Source organism: Gekko japonicus, unplaced genomic scaffold (genome assembly GCF_001447785.1).
Source record: "Gekko japonicus isolate JY-2015 unplaced genomic scaffold, Gekko_japonicus_V1.1 scaffold533, whole genome shotgun sequence".
NCBI lineage: Eukaryota > Metazoa > Chordata > Lepidosauria > Squamata > Gekkonidae > Gekko > Gekko japonicus.
In genome coordinates, this window is record NW_015177023.1 from 308,792 (window position 1) to 323,104 (window position 14,313).

Consider the following 14,313-nt stretch of genomic DNA (forward strand, 5'->3'; position numbering starts at 1 on the left):
AAGACTGTAACTGAAGACTGTGAACACCCAAATAATACTTTATCTGGTTGCCTATGTCAAATTTCTACAGATGATTACTATACTAAACCGCTAAGATTAAAGGTTGCTAATAAAATACTTTTCTAATAAAGAAACTCATAGAATGCCAAGAACTAAAACTCTATATAAACATTTGAGTTGCTGTGTACTTTTTGAGCTATTACACCTGAAAATGCTCTTACAGTATCATCCTAAGCAGGTTTACTCAGGTGTACTTAGTGAAGCTTACTCCCATGGAAGTGTTTTAGGATTGCATTGTTTAGCTTTGGAAAACTGAGGTGTTAATAGTGAAATAATTTAATTAGAAAAACGAACACTCTCCCCTTTCCTAAATCCTCTCCAACTTTTCTATCCACTTTTTAATTTTTGTCAGCAAGCCCTGTAAATGAAACAATGCATTTTATTTTGCCTCAGCAGTCTGGCATTCCTTATTTCTTGTGTGCCCAATATATACTCACTAAGATACCAATAATATATTCTAGACTACAATAAACAGATTTAGTGAGATGAGACAAAAATTTGTTAGTACAAGAGTAGATACTGTATCTACTTTTAATTCTTTTGAAGGAGCTTTTATGATTTTCTGAAATTAATGGAAGAAAACAGCCATTTCTTGATTTACCTTGGTTTGGTTGCATACTTATGTTTGGTCTGGGACCATAATTGCCCATTGGCTGTCCTTGGCTCATTGTCATCTGATTTTGTCCAGGTATGCTTTGAGAAGGTGGCACTGAATGATTATAACCTCCCATGGAGCCATGACTACTTGAAGGCATGTTCATAGAACTGTTTGTCATGTTGAGCTGGTTTGGCCCAGGTCCCTGCATAGTCATGTGGTTAGGTCCTTTGAAGAAAAACAAATTATTTATCCCAGTTTCTACAAACCCACAATTCCAAGGCTAATATGAAATTTACTTAAAATTCATTCAGGCAGCTCAGTAAAATTATAATCAATCATACAGCAGATTAAAACAAATAAAACTGACAGTGACACGAACTATTTCCAAAATCCAAATGCAGTTTTATTTATGTAGGATGTACCACTCTGCTTTTGAGCAAAACAAATGGATAAATGTAAAAGATCTGAATACTTGAAGGGACCATGGTGCTCTTTAGAAAGCTGATAGGGATCCTTGATGAGAAAATTAGAAATGGGAGACATCCTTCTCATAAGAAATTATTTGACATTACCAGTCATCGACATACAGCCTTATGGAAGAGCAAGAGTGTATACAAGTTAAGACTTTTATGGAAGACATAGGGAAAAGAAGAACATGAGCCCATTCCACACTCCTGGCTTCCATGTATAAATAGCTGGGAATGTAAAAAATCATACTGGGCCACAGGAACAGCACTGAACAAATTTCATGTGGTTAGTCAAATTTGATTCTAACACATTCTACAACCAAACATATGTGATCTACATTTACAGATCACCCCTTAACACAGTTCCAGTCTAAGTAAGAGGCCTATGCAGCTCTCTGCAAATTTTTGTCACGATATACCAGCAGATAGGCCTTGCTGATTTTCTACACACACCAGCAGTTTGGCTCTCTTACTTTCTGTTAGAAAACTGGGGGGGGGGGGGGCTGTGCTCTTGCTTAACACTGCATTCATAAGCTCAGCTTGGATCACAACTCCCTGCTCTTAATTTCAAAAGATGAAAAATCTGGGCATTCATAGTAATCTTTTAAAAGTCTCCTTTCTGGATGTACAACAGGATGAAGCTTGCTTTCTCTTTTCCTCTTGTTAGATATTTATGGATAGATACATAAAAGTGCCTTAGTAACATATTCTTTGAATTGCATATGTTTAAGAGGGGAGTTTATGTTCAAGTGACTTTCTCACTACACTAGACATTAGTAAATATGCATATTAGTACATTCTATAAAACACCTGTATAGAAACATGTATTTTAATATGATCACAATGTTTTGACAGGATTCTCCAAGATCTTAGACCCATCTACAGCCAAACTAGAAAATATAAAGGAGAATTTCTTTTATGCAGGCCTGTCGTGGTATGTTGTAGTGCATGGCACTATTGTGAAGCTGAAACATTTTATTTACATATAAAAATAACACCTGAGGTGAAATAAAATATTCTGTCCCTCCAAAAAAGCATTAAATTGCCAAAATTCTACCAAGTAGGATCTGTCAAAGAACAAATGTTCTAATGCAAAAACATAAATTGTGTACACAGAAACTTTCCTTTAAGGAGGGGAAGTGATCATTAACTACACAGCCAGACATATAAGAAAAGATGTCCTAAGTAGAATTCTCTAAAACAGAATTTTTTGGTGGAAAAAAGAAATGAAGTCAAAGTGACAAAAAAGAAAGCAGAAAACCGCAAGATTCCAGTAACACCTTAAACAGCAAAATTTGTGGCAGTGACCCATGAAAGCTCATACCCTGCCACAAATTTTGTTAGTCTTTAAGGTGCTACTGGACTCTTGCTCTTTTCTACTAACTAACACGGGCTACCCATCTTGATCTATCTCCAAAAAGGAAAGTATCATAGAAGAGTTGATAAAGGAATGGGAACTGTGGCTTGGAGTTCAGTTCACACGAAAATCACTAAATTGACCTATTCACACAGCACAAACAAACCTCTGCTTCTTCATAATGGGCACAAACCTGGCTAATGGTTAGGTTGCTCTATCCCTTCTCCTGTTGTGAGTAGCTCATGACAAGATTTTTCCAAGAGAAAACATTCATTCTGATTCCAGTTTGTCATGATGCCTGAATGCAGGTATCTCAACAGCACAGAGATTTCTGCCCTCCCAACTGCAGCCACCATTTAATCCTTTAGAATTCCAGGTTGTGGGGAAGAAACAATCTGCAACAAGTCCAGATGTCTACATTCAGATTTCATGACAAACTGGAGTATGATTGAAGATTTCCTTACTTCAGAAGTACTCAATCACACTTTACATGTGCTGGGGTGGGGGGAATGAGGTACAAAACACAAACAATCAAGAGCCATATATCACAAACAATTTCTATTCATGGTGATTGAATACACCATTATCTTCTTTTCTGTGCACAGAACTACCCTGCTCATGCTAGCAGCATAACATGCATGCTGAGAAATGACTAAATATTGACCCATCACAGTATATGAACATTCTGACAGGACATAGAAGATATAGGTATATAATTGATGGATTCATCTGATTCTAATTATTGAGTATGATAGCCACTACACTGCTTGCATACCACTTGCCTTGCCTTGCCCTGCACTTATTTTTTATGAGTATTGTGTGTGTGTTTGTGCGTGTGTGTGTGTGTGTGTGACCTTGCGAGCCTGGAAGTCATGGTAACTTCCAGCGACCCCTAGTGGGGCTAGGACGTTTCAGAGAGATGGTTTTGTATTACCTGCCTCTGCATCCTAGCCCTGGTATTTCTTGGAGGTTGCCCTTCCAAAAACTTGCCAGGGTCGACCCTGCTTGGCTTCTGACATCCGATGAGTTCAGGTTTGCCAGGGCTATCCAGGTCAGGGTCACAGCCTGCATTCTTCATTCACTTTGGTTGGTTGGACAGCAACTGCTTGCTCCTGAGCAGACTAATAGGCAGACTCCAGTTGTCAAAGGGACATGAGGAACAGCAGTAAGGGAAAGTGTTACTGCCCAGTGTTTCTGTTCACAGAGAATAGCCACTGTCAGAGCACATTACAGCTGCTAAAAGTGGGGCTAACTGGGGGGGGGGCTTGCTGATCAACCCTTGCTGAAAGTACAACGCAAAATGCAGAAAGCATATATATTTAAGAAGCTAAAACAGTGAGGGGAGGTAGTCACTATCATTAAGGTAGTTGAACAACCTCTTTGTTTAATGTCTAAATGCGTAATATGCACAAAAGAGCAATCAATTTATACAGTCATGTGTACAAATATATGACCAAAGTGCCTTCCTACCCAAGACTGTCAAGTCTACAGTTCTTTTTCCAGCAGCAGCCATCCAGATGCCTCTGAAAGCTCACAAGTAGGGCACAAAGGCAAAAAACTTTCAGTTATCTTTGGTACTATGTACTCAGACATATACCCTGACATGGATTCCCAAGGCTATCCTGTTCTCGTCAGCTAATTCATCTGAATACTGTAAACTATGAGTTGTTTAAACCAGCTTTTAAATTGTTAGTATTGCTTGATTATATGTTTTATTATCATGGTTCATTGCTCAGAGCCCTCAGTACTCAGGGATTCAGCGATGTGTAAATCCAAATTATTAAAGAAATAAGCATAAATCCAAATTATAAATAAAATTAACAGGGCTTGGTCCTGCCTAGTATTGGGATGGGAAGCCTCCAAATAATACCAGGCTTGTGACATGGAGATAGGCAATGGCATACCACCTCTGAACATCTCTTGCCTTGAAAACCCTACAGGTTTGCCATAAGTCAGCTGTAACTTGACCGCACTTTCTACCACCACAAACATACATCAGCTTTGAACACAGGGAGAACATTTAGCCAACTGTTGTATTTGAATGCGTTGGTTTTTTTTAAGCATTCTAAACTACAGGCCTTCACTATAACTTATTTTAATATACAATTTACTTAGAGAGTTTACTAAGTTATGGCGAAAGCCTTTCGTTTAGAATTATGTGTTAATTATATGTTAAGTAACTTAATTTGCCTATCCTAAAACTGGGATCTGGCCAAACATTTCTGTCCATGGAGCACAACTTCCCTCTCTGGCTGCAGCTCCAAATGCTCCACCTTCTCCACATTTGGTTTGCAGCAGAAGGCACCAAAGTCACAATCTCCAGGTGAAAATCATTCTCATCTTGGAAATATTCAGCTGGATCCAAGTCTAAACCTATTACTGATCAACCTAGCTGGATGACATACTATCATCATCTATATATCTAATAGCAAAGTGTGAACCCCCATGTATGGATATCTAAATCCACGGACTGAGGCCACATTGACACTAAACAGATCTTCCTGCAAACTTGGGGACCCCCAAGGAATCTTTTTTAAAAAAAATACATTAGGGGACTTAACACCCCCCCCAAATTACCTATCAGGAGCCACTCCAGGCCCAGACTGGCTCCCCGACACTGCTGCCACTGCAGCCAGGCTCAGAGGTGGGTGGTGGGGCCTGGAGTTATGCTGAACTTGGTGATGGGGATGACCGGATTCCCTTCTGCAAGTCTTGCAGAGCCCCACTTATCAATAGATCTAATTCTCAATAAGGCCAAGTCTGAGATTCAGAGCTCAGAGCCACTGACGGACAAAACTGACCTGTCTACAAACCCAAGAAAATCCCACACTTGCAGAAAAATCTGAATTAAACTCCCCCCCCCCCATGATCGTAGTGCCTGATGTTTTAAGAAATGAATGTCCTCAGTGGCTGTTCCTAGGCTATCACAAAAAACCTGCCAATTCTCCAGCCTTGGTTGCTGTCAGTAAAAGGCAGGTGGAGGAGGGAGGGCCCTTTCCAGGGCTGTTTTGGCCTTTGAAAGAGGACTCAGCAGGGCCAGGCACATCAGCAACCACCAAGTAACTTGGTGCCATGAGACCTGTATCATTCACCCAGGCCTGGCTGCTTGCTATACCAGTGTGATATAGTGGTTAGAATTTCAGACTAGGATTTGGGAGACCCAGATTCAGATCCCCACTCTGTCATGGAAGCTCACTGGTTGATTTTGGGCCAGTTAGACATTCCTCAGCCTATCATACTTAAGGACAAAGCGTAGGATAGGAGAATATTGTAAGCTGCTTTGTGTCCCCATTATGGAGAAAAGCAGGATATAAATGAAGTAAAGAAATAACAAATATAGCTGACAATGGGAGTGGATAAAAGTTAGGCTGGTTATGAGACAGAAGCAGAGAAAAATGATATGGAACTGCCGGGGGGGGGGGGGGGAGTGCGGGGAAGGGGATACAGAAGAAAGTGAGGTCCCCTGATGGCCCCCAAGACCCTTACCCCAAGGGACCACCATTTTTGTTATGACTTGTTCCTCTTCACCTGTACAAGTGTACACCTCAATGTTGGACTGGGACTGTAAAAAAGAGCCTGAATCAAAGTGGTATCAAAAGGTAGAGAGTCATACCAAAGGAGAAAAGGAATGTGAGGCAGCTCCTCTATCAATTATGCAAAAACGCACCCTGAGTGATTCAGTCAAGTGTCATTTCCTCCAAGGACCTCGGAGCCCCTCTCCCCCCGCCCCGATAATTTGACCTCAGCTAACAACCAAGATCTCCAAAACAATAAGCAGCAGGCTGGGTCCAGCAATTTTCAAGCAATCTAAACGATTGGACAGAAAGGTTCCAGCCCCTCCTCATTCATGACAAGTATCTGGCTATAGATGTAACTTCCCAGTCGTCTCAAACGAACATTTTGGACGCTTTCCACAAAAAAAGGAAAATACCTCTCGTAACACATAAAGCCTTTCTTCTCAGGATGGCTCATCTTCAAAAGATTGCATTTTTATTACCAATGCATTCCAGTACCTATACCCCTTTCCTCCCTCATCCCTTGCTTTTTCCATGTGTTGATCTGAATATGGACCTCGGGACACACAGGCTAAGATCCCATATATAGTTGCCTGAAATACCTGTTTGCTCCATTCAAGGAAGGGGATGTCTTTACACATTATGGCCCTGACATACATATACTAATTTGGGTAGCAGGCCCCCCACAAGTCTCTGCAGATTTTCCACCATGCAACTGGGCCCAGTGGCTCCCTTTTCAAGGGAGAAGCTGTCAGAGAGAGGAAAAGAGAAAGCTAAAGACAGGGAGTCAAATGGTAGGCTGGCTTATGGGTGGGAAGTAGAGAAGGAGGCTGGAAAAAGAGAGAAGCTATGTGAGCTTTCTAGGATGGAAAAAAAACGAAAAAGAGAAGAGGGGGAAATGAAATGCTACCCGCAAGTTCTTGTAGATCCCTCGCTTGTTTACTTTATTCTATTCCTAATTTTCGACATACTTTTCCATTTATCTTCTAAACTGAAACTTCACAGAAGCTTTAGCTTTCCCCATGTAGGAAAGGTGTATTATGTCCTTGTATTTAACTTTCCCTTTTCTGTGCTTTTCCAATGCATCATACATTTTCCCACTATTCTTTTCTCAGGTGTATCAAGCTTTTCTGAACATTGCATTTTAGTGAGAACTGCTGGAGGATGTCACAGAACAAGATCCTTTCCTCATGTTTTTCTTTCAGTGTAGTAATACTCTCACAGGCTCTGACCTTAAGTGGTATAGATCCTTGAACAGAGTAGGCTTGAGAATTTCTGCAAACATGTATTTGCTTCTTACTGTTTCAGCTTTGCTCTCAGTGTTCCAACCGTGAGAATGATAACTTAAGAATAAAAGGCTTTATGCCTGGACTAAAACTTAGAAAGAGCAGAATAGCCAGAATGCAGTTTTAAACAAGTACTATTTGGGACAGTGTCATTCAATGCTCAGGGAGGTCTTACACGCCTTCAGAGGAAACGAACTATTAGATGATTTAATACAGTCATGTGAGGTTAATGCAATTACACATATATAAGGTAGCCACACCCTAAACCCCCTTAGTTCTTATCATTTCTAAAAATGCTTTGGTCAGAATCTTAGAAATTGTATTTTACTTCTTTAAATTTAAGAGAGAGAGACTAAGGACTGTCATGTATACTTTTTAGTTCTAATTTTATTGACATATGCTAGTGTTTTCTTTACAATTCTTTAATTATTTCATGAGAGATTAGACAGATTTTCAGTTTAAAAAGATAACAGAGTAATATTGGCTGGGCTACAATGTTTTCACTTGATGCCTGGAATAACTTCTGACGTCTCTTCAGACAGAGGGCTGATCACTTGTTGTTAAAGTAAAGGTAAAGGTTCCCTTGCTCGAAATCCAGTCGAATCCGACTCTAGGGTTGCGGTGCTCATCTCCGTTTCAAAGCCGAAGAGCCAGCGCTGTCCGAAGACGTTTCCGTGGTCATGTGGCCGGCATGACTAAACACCAAGGCGCACGGAATGCTGTTACCTTCCCACCGAAGTGGTCCCTATTTATCTACTTGCAATTTCTTGCTTTCGAACTGCTAGGTTGGCAGGAGGCTGATTATTAGAGAACACAAGAATCTCAATACAGCCTTGTGTTTTAGTGATTAATGCACTGCTTTGGAACAGCCAGAGAGAGACTTATTTTCCACATGCCTGTTATAAAGTACATGCTTCCCCCACAAGTCGGATAAAACTCTATATCAATATAGTATACTCCAATGCCAATCACTCACATCCAGGGCTAACCTCAGTTCTCTAAAGACTTGTTTCAAGCTTATTTGGCATCATGTTAAAATATTATATCAACACTATCTGGGTACCACACTTACTATTAGTTAACCACCTGGCTAAATACAATACAATAAGAGTTATTTTAAATTCCAGTTTTTAAGAAACCCAATCTATTTTTCTAACAATGAGAAAGGAAGGAAAGGCTCCCCATTGACCACAAATAAGGCTATGAATAATGAGACCTTCATGGGTAAAAGCCATATGGTTACAGGGATGCAATAAGGAGAGGAATTGGGAAAGATGAGTGAAAAAGGTATCTGGATTCAAGCCTACACCTAGGCATCAATCAACAGTAATCTTGATAAAAACTGAAAAATGGCTAAATGATCCTCTTGAACAAAATGGACAGCTTTCTAAATTGTACAATATAGTTATTGAATAATCTGGGAGCTGTATTTAAACAAAGAAAGTATGCAAGATGATATTTAGAAATGTTTCCCAAATATCAAAGTGTGGCGATTAGAGAGAACTGTTTAAAAGTAATAATCCAGGCTAACAAAAATGATCTGAAAAGCAACTAAGGATTTATTTCTGTATGCGGTAGGAGAGTTGTGTTGTTAAAGAATTTTGGAGTAAGACAGAAAGGAATATGAGCTATTATGGGCTTAATAGGATACAATTCAGAAGAACTTTCCAAACATCAGTGGTACTTGTCAGTGCACCTACAGGTGTCAGCCAGAATGATATTGGCCTAGAACTGGGAGCAACACATATTACCAAAATTGGTGATATGTTCTTGAAAAATTATGGTTTGTGATGTTATCGGACATTTGTATGTTTAAACAAGGTCCATTTAACTCAGCCCTGACCTGAATGGTCCAGGCTAGCCTGACCTCTTAAGATCTCAGAAGCTAAACAGGGCTGATCCTGGTTAATATTTGGATGAGAGAAGTCCAGGGCTGCTACACAGGGGAAGGCAATAGCAAACATCCCCTGAACATCTCTTGCCTTGAAAATGCTACAGGGTCGCCGTAAGTTGGCAGTGACATGATGGCACTTTCCATCATCACCACTTAACTCAAACTTCGATGATATTTGCACAGTGGTGACAAGAAGATCTTTCCAAGGCAGTCAGTAAAAAAAAAAAGAGAAGCGTTTGACTGGATTTGAGAAACGAGTACGGATTTTTTTTTTGCAAGCTGTATGTTGAGAATAATCGCTAGTTATTAATGTATTTTTTTTCTTTTCTAAGAAATGAATCTACTTTCAAGTGGACACTCAAGCAACAGATTTCATATTGAAGGGGACAGTTCAGTACACAGATGCCAGTGGGAGCTCCCTTCAGCACATACTGGCCATTACTGACTCCATGCATTCTAAGGAGCAGGTCCTATGAGGTGTGTGTCTGTGTCTGTGGAGAATGTGGGGTCTTCTAAAGAAGTAGATGGGCCAGTACAACTTTCATTTATGGAGACACGGTATTCATTTATTTTGTACTGGAATAGAAACAAACCTAATCACCAGATAAAAGATGCTATTTGATATATCTGAACAAGTTTAGGGAAAATATGATTTATACAGTACAACAGCAGCTGCAAAATTATGACGATATGAATGCTAAAAGCTAGATTGTAGGAATATGGTATTTTCTTTTTCTTATCTTTTTCTTTAAACTGAGCTACATAAATGTTTTGTTCACTGGTGTATGGAAAATTATCATAAAAATGGCTCTCATTTAAGGTTGGAAGTGGATTATGCTCTGAAAAAGCTGAAGATTGCAGCTTTAAACTGGGACATTAGTTTGGAAAGGACTGAAATAATTACTACCTTTTAGGGTCCCGTCCCCCTGCACAATCTGATTCTAGGTTGTTTGCCTATGACTGGTTAGGTTGGTGATTATTTTCAGGAATTTCTAGTGGCATCTCTCCTTCTTCAAAGCAATCAAATACAAACAAGGGCATGGTGATTTCAATCACAAGGAGACTGAAGACAAAGGAAATCTTATGATTTAAGTGTATAAGATGGAAGATAACACAATGGAGGACTGAGACTGGGGTTACTGTAACAGAACTCTGTAGAAATTGACTTTCGATAAAGAAAGCTTCTTTCAACTTTACTGTTTAGAAATGGTTGCTGAAAGAAATTCTGTCTCCATAATTGGGACTAATAAAAATTAATGTTTTGTTTTTCTTCTTCTAAGTGCTCTTATCAGTATGATGATGATATGCAACTATTTCTGCTTTTTCAAAGAATCAGGAAAGGCAGAGAAAATGGAAAGCTGGTGCCTAGGGTTGGTAATGAGCCAGATGAGGGCCAATCAACTGAAGTTCAGTCCAGGCATGGATGTGCTTCTGCTGGTTGACCAAGGTGTTACAAATATCATATTTCTTCTGAAAGACCAAGTCTATGCTTAGGGATTACTGGGCCTATCACTGAAAATGGACTGTATCATTGTGAAGTGCAGTGCCCTAAACTAGTTGGTTCACTTGCTGTGTTCCTTCTTAGTAAAAGTTGTAATCACATCCAGACTGAATTACTACAGCAATGCCCTATATACAGCCACATCTAAAGACAGCAGAAACTTAAAATGGTGCTGAAAGCTGTGCGCCAGTCTGCACTGGAATCTCTTACCAGTTTTGAAAGCACCTCCTTATCAGCAGATTTGTTTCTGAGCAGAGTTCAAAGTACCTGGCTTTACCTGTAAAGCCCTAAGCAGGCAGTAACTTGGATAACTTAAGGACAGCCATCTCCTACACGAAACTGCCTGAACTTTAAGATTTGCTTCAGAGGACACACTGTGCATGCTCCCATTGCCTGGGGAACGTGAATGACTATGTGGGATGGGGCATTTCCAGTACTGGTAACTTGGTACAGAATTCCCTCAGGTCAAAATAGTTTCATTTACTGAAACATTTGGTGTTTGCTAAATTCTCTCCACTTAAGGAAGCTGGTCATTGTTTTTGCCTTGCAACTGCTTTGATGGAGTTATCTTTGTGAATCTTCAGAAGTTTTACTGCTACTATTTATTCACAAGCCAATGCCTTTCTTCAGTGAGCTTTCTAAACACAGCTGCACCGCATAGTTTGTCAGACTAAAATTAGCCAGTTCTGTTCAGAGAAATGCTGTGTGTCAGCTACAGCAAAACCCAAAGGCAGTCTGATAAACGCAGAATACAGGTCACGTTGCTCTGTAGCTAACAAACACTAAAAGAGCTTGTACTCAGGGGCATTCAAAGCACTTTTGTCATCAACAATCTTCTATCCCCTGAGCCTACATGTTGTTTCAGTTGCTGAGCAACCCTGGTGCTAATGTCTTCCAGGAAAGAAACTTACCAGGCATCTGGCCATTCATCTGGTTCTGCATGTGTGGTGCAGGAGGGCCCCCACCTACCATCCCATCTGAACCAATATTATGAGAGCGTGGAGGTGGGGGAGGACCACTCTGATTCATCCCCCCTGGACCCATTGGCATATTCTGTGTGGGTGGCTGAAAGACAATTCAGTGAAACAGAAACGGTTAGTCCAACGAATATACTGTATGCACATGTGGTACCACAACTACCTATGTGACCATGGTACAGAGACATGCAGTAAAAGCATTCACTGTTTGTTCAGAAACATTTAAATATTCTTATTGTCTCATGTCCAATTTTTCAAAACTTATACCATAGTTCTATACTCCAACACAACCACTAAATGGCACTTTTATAAATAACAAGGGTTTGAATCTGCAATTCTTTTTCTGTTATGAAAGGATTTTTATTTGTATCCTAAATATTTAATGTGAGACTAAGACAAATATTAAGCCAGGGACCCCATTCATACTTGCTGAAGCAATTATTTAGATGATTTCTAACACAGTGACAGTGTCAAGAATGTGCCCCTTTACAAAAGATTTCAGACTCATTCCTAGGCCTAGCATAGGTCAATGTCTGAAAATCGGAACTCACACATTAATTCAGTGGAATTCATCCCTTTTAAATAGACGCATTTAGTTACTATAAAATATTTTTTAAACTATTATTAAGTATTATAATACTTACAAATCCATGTAGCATATACGGCACATGTGTATGCATATTCTCCCACCCTGAGTTTTAAAGGAACGGAATATTTGATAAGCCCCCCACTAATAAGATATGAGTTTTATGTGTCAAAGACACTCAGTTTAGAATCAGACAGCATCTTCAAAAGGAGAGAACAGCAGCTGCATATATCTTCCCAGAGGGCATAGTTGACGAATCAGCATTTTATTTACCTTAAACAGTTGTAAAATAAAACAAACAAAAAAGATGCAGTGTACACCAGTCTTGAGCTGTTGATTTTTTTTTAATCCTTACCTACACATTTCTTCTTCCCTTCCAGTTTCAAGCTCACCTCAGACATGAACTCACTGGACAGTTTGCCCAGGGCCACCATTTCACTTCTCCTGACCCCACAACAGGAGGATTACACTAGTGATCTTTCTTACAAGCCTACGTTAAGATTTAAAATGTATGATTTACTTACTTTATAGCCCCCCTTATTCACTGAGACTCAAAGTGGATTACAGAATTTTAAAAATGCAGTGATATAGTGTAATAATGATATAGTGTGATAACAATGAAACTGGACTAGGATTATGGAATCAGAAGTCAAAGAATCTGATATATTTCAGTATGATGCATTTGGTTATCTTTAAACATTAAATATTATTCATCTGCTTTTTTCTTTTAATGTAATTTTCTCCACCCCTTGTTTTACACTAAATATAAGAAAAGTTCAAGTAATGACAAAATTGGAATTCTGGGTCCTTTTCCCCTCGCTCTGCCATACTTCACTTTCACATGCTTGCCTTCATCCCAGAATTGTGTAGTACCCTTTGATTCTGTTAGCCATAATTCTGGGTGAGCTATTGGTACAAACACAGCAGTCCCAGCAGATGGCAATAGGTAACTGCTTGTTAATGCAAAGATGTTCCTTATTATGGGATCCCTCAGTGGTGGTTCTTGTTCAGCTGCTAGACATCTAATGACATAAAGCTAATGAGAGATACAGTTTTGCATCATTATTACATGGCACCAAATAGTCTTCTTTCCATTCATTCATGGTGGCAGACTCTGTACTTAACATCTGATCACAGTAAACAATCAATGTGAGAGGGGGCACTAGCTGAATCATGAAGGGACTTGTGCTTGCCATATCCTGGGACTTGGTCTGGGTACTCAAGCTTGCAACCACAAAATGCTGCTGCATCCATTTTGCACCTCAATTAGATTATGAATATTGGCAAGGATGTTTTAAAACAATTTCACAGAGTGTCTTTTGCATCAGCCCAGGATCAAGCAACCATAACTGATGCCTTTGCTGATGCCTCAAGGCTAAAAGATTCTATTTAGAGCTGCTTGGAGATAGTTCAGGAGTCTCAACAGGTGCAAAATGTCACAACCCCACCTCGTGACAGGGGTGGTATACCAGAAGCAGACTGCTAGAGTAGATGTGAGAACAGTAACTTCCCATAGCTCATAGTGCTGATTTTTATCTGCACACTTACAGACTCTTATCTGTAATATTGTGCTGCAGTCCCTCTACTGACTGCATACTTGTATACAATCTACTACAACAGAACCATTCAGTCGAACAGCCTCAGGGGTTGCTTTCTTACTCCCAACATCTGTAAAGGGTCACCATCTTCCAGAACCATTGTAAGGCTTCTGGAGTAACTGCTTAGTAGTAAGAGACAATGCTGACTTTAAGCAATACACTGTAAGCTGCAGGTTTTGAAAACGACAGTGGTGATGATAGTGTACTGGTGTTAATTTTTATGATGGATATTAGCTGCTCCAAACCCACAGGGAAGGTTATAAACATTATAAGCCTCAACATTCCATATGACTGGTCCTCAGTAACATTTAGCCTTTGCAGACTCAGAACCAAGAGGGCTGCAAGCACACGATAGGTAAGCAGGGGCAGGAAGAGGGGAGACAATCATGGTCTCACTGGGCCAGATTAATGCCAGGACTGTGAGCAACCGATCAGAGGAGAGGAGAGGAGAGGAGAGGAGAGGAGAGGAGAGGA

At 39.9% G+C, this 14,313-nt stretch overlaps 1 protein-coding gene across 4 annotated transcripts in view; it reads right to left on the reverse strand.

Annotated features, from left to right (window-relative positions):
• SS18 (synovial sarcoma translocation, chromosome 18) overlaps window positions 1–14,313 on the reverse strand; it is a 42,428-nt gene that overhangs the window by 19,494 nt on the left and 8,621 nt on the right. For all 4 annotated transcript variants that reach the window (XM_015427793.1, XM_015427795.1, XM_015427794.1 and 1 more), the window contains exons 4-5: window positions 11,590–11,743; window positions 662–883 (exon numbers count right to left, since the gene is read on the reverse strand). In XM_015427793.1, coding sequence (XP_015283279.1) covers window positions 662–883; window positions 11,590–11,743 — 376 coding nt within the window. The remainder of the gene's footprint in view (window positions 1–661; window positions 884–11,589; window positions 11,744–14,313) is intronic.